Source organism: Schistocerca gregaria, chromosome 7 (genome assembly GCF_023897955.1).
Source record: "Schistocerca gregaria isolate iqSchGreg1 chromosome 7, iqSchGreg1.2, whole genome shotgun sequence".
NCBI classification, from domain to species: domain Eukaryota; kingdom Metazoa; phylum Arthropoda; class Insecta; order Orthoptera; family Acrididae; genus Schistocerca; species Schistocerca gregaria.
In genome coordinates this window covers 120,820,336-120,835,912 of record NC_064926.1, presented here as the reverse complement: position 1 = coordinate 120,835,912, position 15,577 = coordinate 120,820,336, and the positions used below count along the sequence as shown (strand labels likewise).

General features: G+C 41.4%; 1 protein-coding gene across 1 annotated transcript in view; it reads right to left on the bottom strand.

Annotated features, from left to right (window-relative positions):
* LOC126282317 (zinc finger protein interacting with ribonucleoprotein K-like) overlaps positions 1-15,577 on the bottom strand; it is a 147,448-nt gene that overhangs the window by 62,541 nt on the left and 69,330 nt on the right. Inside the window, exon 5 of the mRNA XM_049981974.1 lies at positions 8,632-9,018. Within this exon, the coding sequence (XP_049837931.1) occupies positions 8,632-9,018 (387 nt within the window). The remainder of the gene's footprint in view (positions 1-8,631; positions 9,019-15,577) is intronic.

Below are 15,577 nucleotides of genomic sequence, written 5' to 3'. Positions count from 1 at the left end.
GAGAAACCAGATGGCGCTATGGTTGGCCCGCTAGATGGTGCTGCCATATGTCAAACGGATATCAACTGTGTTTTTTAAAAATAGGAACCCCCATATATTATTACATATTCGTGCAGTACGAAACGAAATATGAATGTTTTAGTTGGACCAATTTTTTCGCTTTGTGACAGATGGCGCTGTAATAGTCACAAACACATGGCTCAAATTTTAGGCGAACAGTTGGTAACAGGTAGGTTTTTTAAATTAATACACAGAACGTAGGTACGTCTGAACATTTTATTTCGGTTGTCCAATGATACATGTTCCTTTGCAAACTTATCATTTCTGAGAACGCATGCTGTGACAGCGTGATTACCTGTAAATACCACATTTATGCAGTAAATGCTCAAAATGATGTCCGTCAACCTCAGTGCATTTGGCGATACGTGTAACGACATTCCTCTCAACAGACAGTAGTTAGCCTTCCGTAATGTTCGCACATGCATTGACAATGCGCTCACGCATGTTGTCAGGCTTTGTCGGTGGATCACGATAGCAAATATACTTCAACTTTCCCCACAGAAAGAAATCCGGGGACGTCAGATCCGGTGAACGTGCAGGTCATGGTATGCTGCTTCGACGACCAATCCATCTATCATGAAATATGCTATTCAATACCGCTTCAACCGCATGCGAGCTATGTGCCTGACATCCATCATGTTGGAAGTACATCGCCATTCTATCATGCAGTGAAACATCTTGTAGTAACATCGATAGAACATTACGTAGGAAATCAGCTTACATTGCACCATTTCGATTGCCATAGATAAAATGGAGCCAATTATCCTTCCTCCCATAATGCCGCACCATACATTAACCCGCCCAGGTCGCTGATGTTCCAGTTGTCGCAGACATCGTGCGTTTTCCGTTGCCCAATAATGCATATTATGCCGGTTTACGTTACCACTGTTGGTGAATGACGCTTCGTCGCTAAATAGAACGCGTGCAAAAAATCTGTCATCGTCTCGTAATTTCTCTTGTGCCCAATGGCAGAACTGTACACGACATTTAAAGTCGTCGCCATGCCAATCCTGGTGCATAAAAATATGGTACGGATGCAATCGATGTTGATGTAGCATTGTCAACACCGACGTTTTTGAGATTCCCGATTCTCGCGCAGTTTGTCTGCTACTGATGTGCGGATTAGCCGCGGTAGCAGCTAAAACACCTACTTGGGAATCATCATTTGTTGTAGGTCGTGGTTGGCGTTTAACATGTGTCTGAACGCTTCCTGTTTCCTTAAATAACGTAACTATCCGGCGGACGGTCCGTACACTTGGATGATGTCGTTCAGGATACCGAGCAGCATACATAGCACACATCCGTTGGGCATTTTGAACACAATAGCCATACATCAACACGGTATCGACCTTTTCCGCAATTGGTAAACGATCCATTTTTAACACGGGTAATGTATCACGAAGGAAATACCGTTCGCACGTTCGGAATGTTACGTGATACCACGTACGTATACGTTTGTGACTATTACAGTGCCACCTATCACAAAGCGTAAAAGTGGTCCAACTAAAACATTCATATTTCTTTACGTACTACACGATTATGTAATAAAAAATGGGTGTTCCTATTAAAAAAAAAAAAAAAACGCAGTTGATATCCGTTTAACCTATGGCAGCGCCATCTAGCGGGCGAACCATAGCACCATCTGGTTTCTCCCTTCAAGCTAAACAAGTTCCATTCTTTGTAGTTTTTTCGTTTGATGCTTATTTCGTGACATATTTGGATTGGTCACTATCAATGGACCACCCTGTATATTATGATCCTTTACTATACTTTGATCATGCCTCACTGCAAATGCCCGACATTGACTAATATTTTTACCACTGATCCTTTCCGAAGAAATACGATTCGCTGTAGCAATACAGGAGTTTGGTAGAAGAACAGGAGAAAGCTTAGATTCGATAGCAGTACGGGAGATTTCTGGTTTGCCTCATTATCTGGTTACGGCAGCGTCGTTGGTCGAATATCGATGTTCTAATATTGTTTGCAGTGGGCTCCTAAGATTTCTGCTACTGAAAAACGTATTAGAAGCGGATCGTACTACAACAGCATTTATTACACCTAATTTATTGCTTCAGTCATGCCAAAGTGAAGTGTCTTCCATGACTGAGTGCTTCCCTTGTAAGAGCTTTACAGCTTCTGTGTAGGTGGAAAATATAATTCTGAGTCAGTCACAGAGTATTTACTTCCTCAATCATGTATTTCGACAGCTAAACCACCATAGCAAGTAAGTAAGTATATTTTACATCGATTTGTGTGTGGCGAGCATCGATGACTCCTTGTGGCAATACGTGAATAAATCAATTTTACTGTTATTAATTAAATGAATTAGCGTCTAAAGATGTAACGCAGTAATTTTACGTAATAATTGGACAAAAACAGAAGATGCTTTAGGACGTTTATTTTTTTCCCTGTTTCCTTATCCATTTGAGGTATCATTTGTAGTCCTTGCAGTATAGTGTATAATGAATAACTCTGTACCACAACAACAAAGACAATGAATCTGCGTGTCCTATGACTTAAAGATACAGTTGAAAGTAAAGAAAGAAAACGATGTAGCTCAGGTACTGAAACGGAGTGAAAGAGCTAGAAGTTTTTGTGGCAACATAGTGTAACTTTCCTACGCTTACGCCATCGAAGCTACTTTACATTTTAAATGTAAACACATGTGTATTACGTCAGAGACATGGCCTATGACCATGGTATCAAAATTATACACGGAGAGTTGATTGTTTCTTTTTTTAATCTGAAATCGTCGTGGGGACACGGAATAAGATTTCTGTAGCAATCGTGGTGGCATATGACATCGTTCATCGAGTTCAGGTAGTTCTAAACTGCAGGAACAAGTTCATAAAAATGCAAGGGATGCAAAAATGTGTCACACGTCGAAGTAGAGCGGTTCAATACTTTTTGCAAACAAAGGAACGATATCTATAGAGGGCACAAGTTTGAGATACGGAAGTGCTAATTGTGCCCCAAATTCGTCAATGTTTTTTGGAATTATTTCACAATTAGTCAATCTGCTATCACCTTAAGAACCTCAGTCGATTTCTGAGACTTAAAAGAATTAAATGCATTCTTACACGCTTCTGGTGACAAACAGACCCGAACTATTTGAATCAGTTAATGCAGAACAGGGAATCAGCGATCATACAGCGGTTATTGCATCGAATATTTCAGCCGTAAATAGAAATATTAAAAAAGGTAGGAAGATTTTTCTGTTTAGCAAAAGTGACAAAAAGCAGATTTCAGAGTACTTGATGGCTCAACACACAAGTTTTGTCTCAAGTACAGATAGTGTTGAGCATCAGTGGACGAAGTTCAAAACCATGGTACAATATGCGTTAGATGAGTATGTGCCAAGCAAGATCGTAAGAGATGGAAAAGAGCCACCGTGGTACAACAACCGAGTTAGAAAACTGCTGCGGAAGCAAAGGGAACTTCACAGCAAACATAAACATAGCCAAAGCCTTGCAGACAAACAAAAATTACGCGAAGCGAAATGTTGTGTGAGGAGGGCTATGCGAGAGGCTTTCAATGAATTCGAAAGTAAAGTTCTATGTACTGACTTGGCAGAAAATCCTAAGAAATTTTGGTCCTATGTCAAAGCGGTAGGTGGATCAAAACAAAATGTCCAGACACTCTGTGACCAAAATGGTACTGAAACAGAGGATGACAGACTAAAGGCCGAATTACTAAATGTCTTCTTCCAAAGCTGTTTCACAGAGGAAGACTGCACTGTGCTTCCTTCTCTAGATTGTCGCACAGTTGACAAAATGGTAGATATCGAAGTAGACGACAGAGGGATAGAGAAACAATTAAAATCGCTCAAAAGAGGAAAGGCCGCTGGTCCTGATGGGATACCAGTTCGATTTTACACAGAGTACGCGAAGGAACTTGCCCCCCTTCTTGCAGCGGTGTACCGTAGGTCTCTAGAAGAGCGAAGCGTTCCAAAGGATTGGAAAAGGGCACAGGTCATCCCCGTTCTCAAGAAGGGACGTCGAACAGATGTGCAGAACTATAGACCTATATCTCTAACGTCGATCAGTTGTAGAATTTTGGAACACGTATTATGTTCGAGTATAATGTCTTTTCTGGAGAATAGAAATCTACTCTGTAGGAATCAGCATGGGTTTCGAAAAAGACGATCGTGTGAAACCCAGCTCGCGCTATTCGTCCACGAGACTCAGAGGGCCTTAGACACGGGTTCACAGGTAGATGCCGTGTTTCTTGACTTCCGCAAGGCGTTTGACACAGTTCCCCACAGTCGTTTAATGAACAAAGTAAGAGCATACGGACTATCAGATCAATTGTGTGATTGGATTGAGGAGTTCCTAGATAACAGAACGCAGCACGTCATTCTCAATGGAGAGAAGTCTTCCGAAGTAAGAGTGATTTCAGGTGTGCCGCAGGGGAGTGTCATAGGACCGTTGCTATTCACAATATACATAAATGACCTGGTGGATGACATCGGAAGTTCACTGAGGCTTTTTGCAGATGATGCTGTGGTGTATCGAAAGGTTGCAACAATGGAAAATTGTACTGAAATGCAGGAGGATCTGCAGCGAATTGACGCATGGTGCACGGAATGGCAATTGAATCTCAATGTAGCGAAGTGTAATGTGATGCGAATACATAGAAAGATAGGTCCCTTATCATTTAGCTACAAAATAGCAGGTCAGCAACTGGAAGCAGTTAATTCCATAAATTATCTGGGAGTACGCATTAGGAGTGATTTAAAATGGAATGATCATATAAACTTGATCGTCGGTAAAGCAGATGCCAGACTGAGATTCATTGGAAGAATCCTAAGGAAATGCAATCCGACAACAAAGGAAGTAGGTTACAGTACGCTTGTTCGCCCAATGCTTGAATACTGCTCAGCAGTGTGGGATCCGCACCAGGTAGGGTTGATAGAAGAGATAGAGAAGATCCAACGGAGAGCAGCGCGCTTCGTTACAGGATCATTTAGTAATTGCGAAAGCGTTACGGAGATGATAGATAAACTCCAGTGGAAGACTCTGCAGGAGAGACGCTCAGTAGCTCGGTACGGGCTTTTGTTAAAGTTTCGAGAACATACCTTCACCGAAGAGTCAAGCAGTATATTGCTCCCTCCTACGTATATCTCGCGAAGAGACCATGAGGATAAAATCAGAGAGATTAGAGCCCACACAGAAGCATACCGACAATCCTTCTTTCCACGTACAATACGAGACTGGAATAGAAGGGAGAACCGATAGAGGTACTCAGGGTACCCTCCGCCACACACCGTCAGGTGGCTTGCGGAGTACGGATGTAGATGTAGATGTACTGCCATATATACAGCAGTAGCTCTAATCAGAAATGAGGACTGAGAGGACATTACAGTAAATGAACTGAAGTTCGTGCCTGGCTACGACTAGTATTTGCCTGCTGTAAAACGACCAGGCTAGTTGCACGTACCTTGACAACTGATATGTGCCTGATACTAGTTGCTACATCAATAAACAGACTACAGGAAGATTTAACGTGTGAAGCTTGTCTTTAAGCAGCTAAACAAGTAGATTTAAGATATGTATGATATGATACGCTCAGAGGCTAGCAGAGTCTCTAAGAGCAATTGGACTTTGTACTATGGGAAAAGTTCTCCAACTACTTGGTGAATATTTTGACCAAAGTATCACAAGTCTTGAAAAACGTATTAGAGGAACCCGAGGAATATTCAGATTGTAAAGACTGAAGTGCAACTAAACCGAAGGAAAGCGATTTTTAAAGGGAAGAAGGCAGATATGCCATTTTATCCACTGACTGCGTAGCGTACTGCGATTCATCACGCTGCAGCAGTATTAGGCGTAAATATAGCTTCAAAGTGGTTAGTTGAGACTAATAACGGACAAGTGTGAAGTTCGTACTGAGGTCTGATTTATAAGAGTGAAAGTTGCCGAAGCTCATCACAAATACGTCTGTTAATAGCCACTGTGAATTGGAAAACTTTCCAACTTCGAGTCAGGGACTTCAAAACTTGAAAATGTTTATGCCATTCATCCGTCACTTTAACTACTGCACTGAACAACATGTTCAAGCTGCAATTAATGAACAGTTGCACGTAACCATAAACTTAGTTCCAATTAAACGTGAATCGGTTTTTGGAATAGAAAAAGACTCACTGAACTTTTGATTTAGTGAAACACTTGTTACTAATGCTTACGTCTTCTGAGAGAGGCTAGCAAACTGCTTTGTCAAACTCACAACAAATGGTGAGCAGTTTTGCTTTGGAGAAGCGGTTTACTGTATTTGAGTATTCGTCAGGGAACGGTGTGTAGCGTAATGAAAGTGACATAATCTTTCTCTCATACATCGCTAGTGTCTATCAGATACTATCAAATTTCATGAGAATACCAAATGGAATGGCAACGATACTGTGGAAGTGCTCATAAGATACACTACTGGCCATTAAAATAGCTACACCACGAAGATGACGTGCTACAGACGAGAAATTTCACCGAGAGGAAAAAGATGCTGTGATATGCAATTGATTACCTTTTCAGAGCATTCACACAAGGCTGGCGCCGATGGCGACACCTAGAACGTGCTGATATGAGGACAGTTTCCAACCGATTTTTCATACACAAACAGCTGTTGACAGGCATTTCCTGCTGAAACGTTGTTGGACTGCCTCGTGTAAGGAGGAGAAATGCGTACCATCACGTTTCCTACTTTGATAAAGGTCGGATTGTACCCTATCGCGATTGCGGTTTATCGTACCGCGACATTGTTGCTCGCGTTGGTCGAGATCCAATGACTGTTAGCAGAATATGGAATCAGTGGGTTCAGAAGGGTAATACGGAACGCTGTGCTGGATCCCAATGTCCTCGTATCACTAGCAGTCGAGGTGACAGGCATCTTTTCAGCATGGCTGTAACGGATCGTGCACCCACGTCTCGATCCCTGAGTCAACCGATAGGGACGTTTGTAAGACAACAACCACCTGCATGAATAGTTTGACGATGTTTGCAGCAGCATGGACTATCACTCGGAGACCATGGCTGCGGTTACCCTTGACGCTGCATCACAAACAGGAGCGCCTGCGATGGTATACTCAACGACGAACCTGGGTGCACCAATGGCAAAACATTTTTTCGGTGAATCCAGGTTCTGTTTACAGCGTCATGATGGTCGCATCCGTGTTTGTCTACATCGCGGTGAACGCAGATTGTAAGCGTGTATTCGTCATCGCCATACTGGCGTATCACCCGGCGTGATGGTATGGGGTGCCATTGGTTACGTGTCTCGATCACCTCTTGTTCGCATTGACGGTACTTTGAACAGTGTACGTTACATTTCAGATGTGTTACGACCCGTGGCTCTACGCTTCATTCGATCCCTGCGAAACCCTACATTTCAGCAGGATAATGCACGACCGCATGTTACAGGTCCTGTACGGGCCTTTCTGGATACGGAAAATGTTAGACTGCTGCCCTGACCAGCACATTCTCCAGATTTCTCACCAATTGAACCAAGTTAATGGTGACCGAGCAACTGGCTCGTTACAATACGCCAGTCACCACTCTTGATGAACTGTGGTATCCTGTTGATGCTGCATAGGTAACTGTACCTGTACACGCCATTCAAGCTCTGACTCAATGCCCAGGCGTATCTAGGCAGTTATTACGGCTAGAGGTGGTTGTTCTGGGTACTGATTTCTCAGGATCTATGCACCCAAATTGCGCGAAAATGTAATCACGTGTCAGTTCTAGAATAATATATTTGTCTTATGAATATTCGTTTATCATCTGCATTTCTTCTTGGTGTAGCAATTTTAATGGTCACTAGTGTATATGAGAGAGAAAGCAGAATACATCAACGAAATTGGTATAAAAACGAGAAGCATAATTATGAAATGTATTGACATCAGTAATTTCTAGGTGCTATAATGAGACAGGAATATTACAGGCTAAAGGGTAATTCCATGAAGGATGAAGATAGATATTCATATTTTCCACTCCTAGTTCAGTATCTACATACATGATTGTCTTTTTAGTATTTAACTTTGTGACCAGGTGTCGTTGCTGAAGCCACAGTCGGAAAGGTAACATGAGAGGGAGAATGTCTGAGAGCCATCTGTTTGCGTATCGCGTAAATTTTGTGTTGTGAGTTATCGTCTCATAACTCCTTGTGTATCATATTCTCTGATATGGAATCTTGGCGCCAGCCCAGCATTTGCCTCAACAAGCCTGGGAAACTGCCTGACAAACACACACACAAAAAATGGTTCAAATGGATCTGAGCACTATGGGACTTAACATCTGTGGTCATCAGTCCCCTAGAACTTAGAACTACTTAAACCTAACTAACCTAAGGACATCACACACATCCATGCCCGAGGCAGGATTCGAACCTGCGACCGTAGCAGTCGCGCGGTTCCGGACTGAGTGCCTAGAACCGCGAGACCACCGCGGCCGACAACTGCCTGACACGAACTAGCTCACTGCACGTTGCCCTATACGAGCTGGTCTGTTTCGAAAAGGCGCAGAAAAGTATTAGCTGCCCAAAGTAGAAAGAAAGTGGAAGTAAACCAGTTCCTCGGAAACGTACCTCGCAGGTGAAGGGCTTCTCACCGGTGTGCGTGCGCACGTGCTGGATGAGCAGCGCCTTGCGCGTGAAGGCCTTGTCACACAGAGTGCACACATGAGGTCGCAGCCCTGTGTGTGTGCGCATGTGCGTGTTGCAGGTGACGCGCTGGTTGAAGCGCCGCCCGCATTCTGCGCACGCATACTCTTTCCGGTTGCGGTGGATCTTCATGTGCGTGCTGAGGTAGCCGCCGTTGTTGAACACCTTGCCGCACTCTGGGCACACCGCGGCGAACTCTTGCGTTCCCGCGTGCACCGACACGTGGTACTTGTAGTTGCGCACCTGGGTGAATGCTTTACCGCATTCGGCGCACTGGAACGGCTTCTCTCCAGTATGCGTGCGCGCGTGCACCTGCAAAACAGAATTCAATGTATTTGAGGGCGCTCTTCTAGGCTGTATGATTGATTTGTAAATTTCATTTACTTCTGCAGTACGAAAGCTGCCGAATATTTGCATTAGCCTTTCGTCTGATACCACGTCATCCTCCTTCTATTTCTTTATAGTGCGTAGAGCTGCCAAAAAAATAATCACCCTACAAACATCAAGCTAATGACGACTAATACGCATCCAATCATGACCTAGTTTTGACGACGAAAGGACACCAGAAGACTGTTCAGTTATGCCATATACAGCAGAACTCAGTTATCGATCATTAAATCTCGGGAGCTACTAAACTGTGAGGTTGTCGTCTGCTACCAATCATCAGAGGTTCCAAATACTACACGCTTTTTCTGTGGGATGAAGACCTGGTGATTTATCAGATAAGTCGAGATGAATACGACGCCTGAGCGTTCATCAAACTAGGAACATATGTGCTCAGCCCCATAAGCACAGCTGCTCTCAAAGAAGATGGGATTGTCCACAACACATGCAACCTGTACAAGAAATGGCAAACTTGGTCGCCAAGAATTTAAAAGTAAACATTGTAGCACATGTTTACAGTAACCTGAACAGGAGAAATCATGTCATGGTATTGTGACGGAACATCTTTGTCCCTCCATTAGTGTCCCGATGACAGTATTCCATGATTCAAAATCTTCAGGAAGGAATGTAAAACTATATCAGGGTGTCCCAGCTATCTTGTCCACCCAAAATGTCTCTGGAACAATAACAGCTATTGGAAAACTACTTTCACCGGTATCAATGTAGGGCTGGGGCCCATGAATGTACATATTTGGAAACACTCTAAAACGAAAGCATCTGTGTTTTTTAACACAAACTTTCGTTTTTTAAATGGACGTCCTATATTTGTTCTTCAGCAATCCATAGCATGACAAAGCACATACACAATGGCGTTGATTGTATCGGAATATTCCCATTACATCCCGAGATATTAAGACGCGAAGTTGACGCTTGAAACACCCGACATGCGCTGCTAGCTCACGTCCCGAGGTTCAGGCGTGAACCCCATGCTGCCCGTAATCGCGATGTGATTGACATGCGTAATCACACCTCCATACTTATCAAGAGGATGGCAGCAGACCGTATTATTCGTTTCGAACCATCGCGATTACGGGCAGCATGCCGTTCACGCCTGAGCCTCAGGACGTGCGCTATCAGCGCATGTCGGGTGTTTCAAGCATCAGCTTCGCGTCTCAATATCTCGGGATGTAATGGGAATATTGCGATGCAATCAACGCCATTGTGTATGTGTTTTGTCATGCTATCGATTGCTGAAGGAAAAATATAGGAGGTCCATTAAAAAAACATAAGTTTGTGTTAAAAAACACATACGCGTTCGTTTTAGAATATTTCCAAATATCTACATTCATGGGCCCCAGCCCTACATTGATACCGGTGAAAGTCGTTTTCCAGTAGCTGTTATTGTTCCAGAGATATTTTGGGTGGACAAGATAGCTGGGACACCCTGTATATGTTTCTCTTCCTTTCTTAACCTTGTGAGTGTGAGAGCACATTGTGCTCCTGCCGGAGATAAAACGAGTACAATATGGATTTGTTATAAAATTTTATAGGATTAGAACAGGAACGACTTATTCTTGGTTATCTGTGTGGTTACTAGATTATTTTTTTTTTTTATTTCTTGCGTGCCTGAGTGCTTACTAGCCACAGTCTAGTGTTCTAATAAACATCTTTCTTATGAATAGGGGTTGTGATTCCTTTGTTCCGACATGAGCTGAGTTCGTGACCCTTCTTTCACAGCTCCAGAAGTGTTGGATTCGGCAAGACAGCTGGAGGCTGTTGTGGATGGGCCTCACTGTGGGGGAAAGAACGTGGGAATTTGAGAAAGTCCAGCACGTGTCACATGACTCCGATCGCTGCACTGCTGTGTCTGCCTAGGGTAATGACCGTACTGGGAATGACCCCTCACCTGTGGTTGAATGAGAAATCGTTCGAAGGTGTGACAGACAGGAGGGCTTTCACAGTTGTTTCGATAAGCTGGTTTCAGGTGGTACCTGTGGCTGCGAATACCTCTGAGTCAGATGCAGGCCCTCACCCTGTTCCAGTAGAAGCCCCTTGCCCTGCAATGTCTGGGCATTTACAGAGGGTCGGAATCCTGTTTGTTGGGAGCGCCATCATTATACATGTAATGGCGCTGCCTCCTGTTTGCATCTCTTGCTTGATGAAGGTGTAATTCACTATCTTTAACATCGTCAACAGAACGGACAGTGGTCCTTTGGCGCTAATCCGAAAGGAGGGTCAGAATTTAGAAGCGCAGAAAGGTCTGCGTCCTTGTAGGCTGCAGATTCGCCGATGGTGGTGGGTTTTCGGATTCTGCTTAATACATCAGTTATCACCTACACATAGAAAGCGGCTACACAGGTAGCAGGGGCTGTATGGAGGGGACTTACAGTTTTTAGGTTAGATGGTCTAAGGAAACTACAGAAAGGCAGTGTGCAGGTAAAACACAAGTAGACTTTGCAATATAGGATATTGTAGTTGTAAGCTGCTGCAGTTTTGTTGGAAAAGAACAAAGGCTCGAAGAGCTAACAGAAAGCACTGAAGCTCAAATTGTCATAGGTACAAAAAGATGGCTACAACAGAGAAAACATTATCCAAAATTTATACAGATGATGTAACCACTTTCAGAAGTGACAGGTTAAATAAAGTTAGTGGTGTAGTGTTCACTGCTATCCGAAGTAAATGATCTGCCAGTGACATTGAAGCAGATAGTTCATGGGATTCATACTTCACAACCAGAATAAGCTAATAATTGGTTCCTTTTACCGACTGCCTAACTCATATAATACAGTTGCTGAACAGTTTAAGAAAAAATTAGTGTAATTTTAAGTAAATGGTTCCTTCATGCATTTATAGTTAGTGGGACCTTCAGTCTATCGCCGATATGTTGGCGAAAATACAGGTTCAAATTCTGTGGTAGGTAGAGAAACACGTTCTCTGAAAAATTATTTTAAACAGCTTCTTCAGTAGCCTGCCCGAAGTGTAAATATTGAAACGTCCCGTTAGAAAAATTATTACAAGACTGTGCTTAAACTGAAACACAATATTTTTTAGCGCAACGCAATCTGACTTTCAAAAATCCCTACGAAAGAATGGCCCTGACTAACAATAACCTATACGTTTCACATATCACTTACCTCACAAAAATCTTGATTACTCGAACTACTGCAATACAACGAGCGCCACTACTGCCAGCTAAATAAAAGATTCAAACTACGGAAGGCACTAACTACTGATAGGCATAGTTAGCAAATGAAAGATTTTAATAGAGAACAAACAATGTATTTACCTTAATAGTCATTATATATATATATATATATATATATATATATATATATATATATATATATATATATATATATATCAGTTCGTGACACCAATTCTTACAAATTTCAAAACTCCGCCATTTCTCTACCCACGTCCACCACTGCTGGCGGCTCACCTCCAACTGCGCAACGCTACGCGCTGTTAGCATCCAGCTGCCGCTGCTCAACACTACAATGGCAGACAACAATGCAAACTAAACACAGACTGCGCATGGCACAGCCAGTGATTTTTATACAGAGCGCTACGTGGCGGCGGTGTTACCAATAAAAAAACCTAAACAGCCTACTTACATAGCCCCCATGCTCCCCACAAAAAATTTACAAATTGTTTTGGGCAGTGGCCAGTACAGATTTGAAATTTTTTTTCATAATTACAATGACAAAGAAATGAAATGCACACACTTATCGATACAATGTTGGTCAGAAACTAAAATTTTCTCACAGTCCATAAAGACAGTCCTGATCATTCATCAAAGTAAAATTGCAGTTTTTTTCTCAAAGTCTGAGTAGTAAAAGAAAATGCACTTGGAAGTAGTGGATTTCTAAGCAGTCTTGAAGAAGTAGTGTTGACCTTCCAACGGACAGACAGTGCTGACTCTTGACATGCAGACAGTTAATGGGCCACAACAGAGCAAACCCACTGTAGTCCTGGTAGAGATTACGGTATTGGTGGGCCACCAGAGGTGCAGACCCACTGCAGTCCTTGTAGAGACGGCCAGCAGCCATCTGTTGCAACTATGCAGGTGCACAATCACCATTTAAGAGGCTTGCAGAGAATACAGCAAGTCCATAGACCACCACTTGTCCACTCACAAAAATTGTTTTTGAAATGTCCTTAGAACCAACAATGCTGTTATCCAGTCCCTTACTGAATTATTAACACACGTGCAAACACTATCAGTCCCTACTTCTCACATATTGTCCATATACTATGACCAACAGAAATGTGTGCAGTGAAATGTAATTTACAAGTTACTTAATTTGATGAACTGGTGTCAATTACAATTTTATAACATAAGAATACAATAACAAAGGTACAAAATATATCATTAAAGAACATAATAGTACAGATAACATTTGCAGTAATACAGGCTTTACAAAATAATCGAAACAACAAATACATCAGTGTTACAAAAATTATGACATAAGTACATACATAAAAGATCAGAATAACTCTTGAAACATCAACTTCACACATGAGCATTAAAACAAAACACAATAAATAATGTCTGAACATATTTACAAAGAAAATAACATAGTATTTGAAAAATTCTACAACATAAATCTTATTAGCTAAACACATAAAGACAGGAAAAAGACAAATACACAAGGGTACATAAACACATAGAGGGATAATACGAAAGGAAAGGACAAGGTTTGTTTTACTGCAGTATTTTGCATAGAGATCTCCCTAAGTTCATCATTATTCCCAAAAAGTCCTATCTAAACCTGCTTTCTGTATTCTGTTCACATCCTCTTTCAAAAATAGTTTTTCTCCACCGTACACAACTTTTTTGGCCAAACCATTTCCTTATAGCTTCTCAATGCTTTTCTTCCAATTCATCATAGTTAGTTTCTTATATAGTCTGCCCCCTCTTAAGCTAACTTAAATCTACTGAGCTCAGATACTAAACTAAGGGACGAGGCAATGCAGCAGCACAAACAATTAACACAAACAGCAATGATAAAAAAAAATGGAAATTGGCAAAAAAAGGCAGCAACATTACAACTAATATAAGGCAATGCGCAGCAAACAAGAAAAATAAATCAGTAATAAAACTGGCTTAACCTAGTAATACAAAGTGACATTCAGTAGCACTATGAATGGCAAACAGCCGCAGCAAATGCTATAACTTATACCTAAACATGACAAAGCTCAAGCAGAAAAAATGTTACACTAAAGACAACAATGCAGATAAGGACAATGTCTATTCACATCTTAATGTCTATGCAGTTAAAGTGGTGCACCACAAAAATTTATTGTAAAAAAATATTACCATGTACTTGAAAAGACAATTCTGTATGCAATTTCTCTGAAGGGAAATGTCTTTTTGTGCTACTTCGTTTTTTTAAGTACATCATAAAGTTATTATTTACTGGATCTGTAGGCATAAAATATTTATATTAGTACATCCATAAAATTTATTTTAACCAATGCTTCAGTGCAGTTAGAAACTAGATATTAAACAAAATGAGTAAATAAGTGCATAAAGCAAGCGACATGGCATTTCTCTCAACTAGCAGGACAATAGCCATGAAATGTTTCTCGTCGTTTCATTAGGCATTTTAGTAAATATCATAAATTAAGAGCTCCACAGTGTAATCATATGTTTTCAAGTTTGGGCGTGTAGTATTTACGATGCTTTCTACAAAGGAATGTCAATAGCGAGGATAATGGCTCCCTTTTTTTTTTTTTTTTTTTTTTTTAACCTGTGCCTCTGTAAGGCACACACTAATGGCTTGTTTCCTGGTGGCGCAGACGACGCATTACGTCCAGGTGGTCACTTAACTTTCTTACCGAAATATTTACGACACCAGTTTCTGCTACAGTGGCAGTCTCATATAAAAAATTTCACAGGTCAAGCATTTGCGTTACAAATCTGTAGAAACAAAATCCTTTAAATATAATAGTGTCCAAAAATTTTTGGCGGCCTTGTGATACATTCACGCGTATACACACATTTCATAACTCTTAAAGTACGATTCTTGGTTTCTAACATCCTTTTCATAAATCAGAGTCCCTAACCACTACTCCTTATTTCTTACCTTATTAAACATGTACATATTCGTCGACACGTCAATCTTGCGGCGACACATCAATATTTCATCATAATAAATACATAGCATAATCAAATAACTCTTATACCATCAGCTTATTGATCATAAACATACCACAACAATATAATACACCTCGTCGTCGTAATAATATCATAACATTTCAGTCAATTCTCAAAAACGTTGTAGCTTCCTCCAATAATTTCAAAACCTAAAAAAAATTCTCTGCTCATGTCAAAAGTGTCACCTCAACCGTACTTTAAAAATCATGATCTCATACCCAATTATTTCATTCAAAGCTCTCATAGTATCACAATGTTTCCGAAAATGTATGAACAGTTCACAAAGTATAGACAAAATACAATTTCGTAAGAGTGACGTTATCCAAC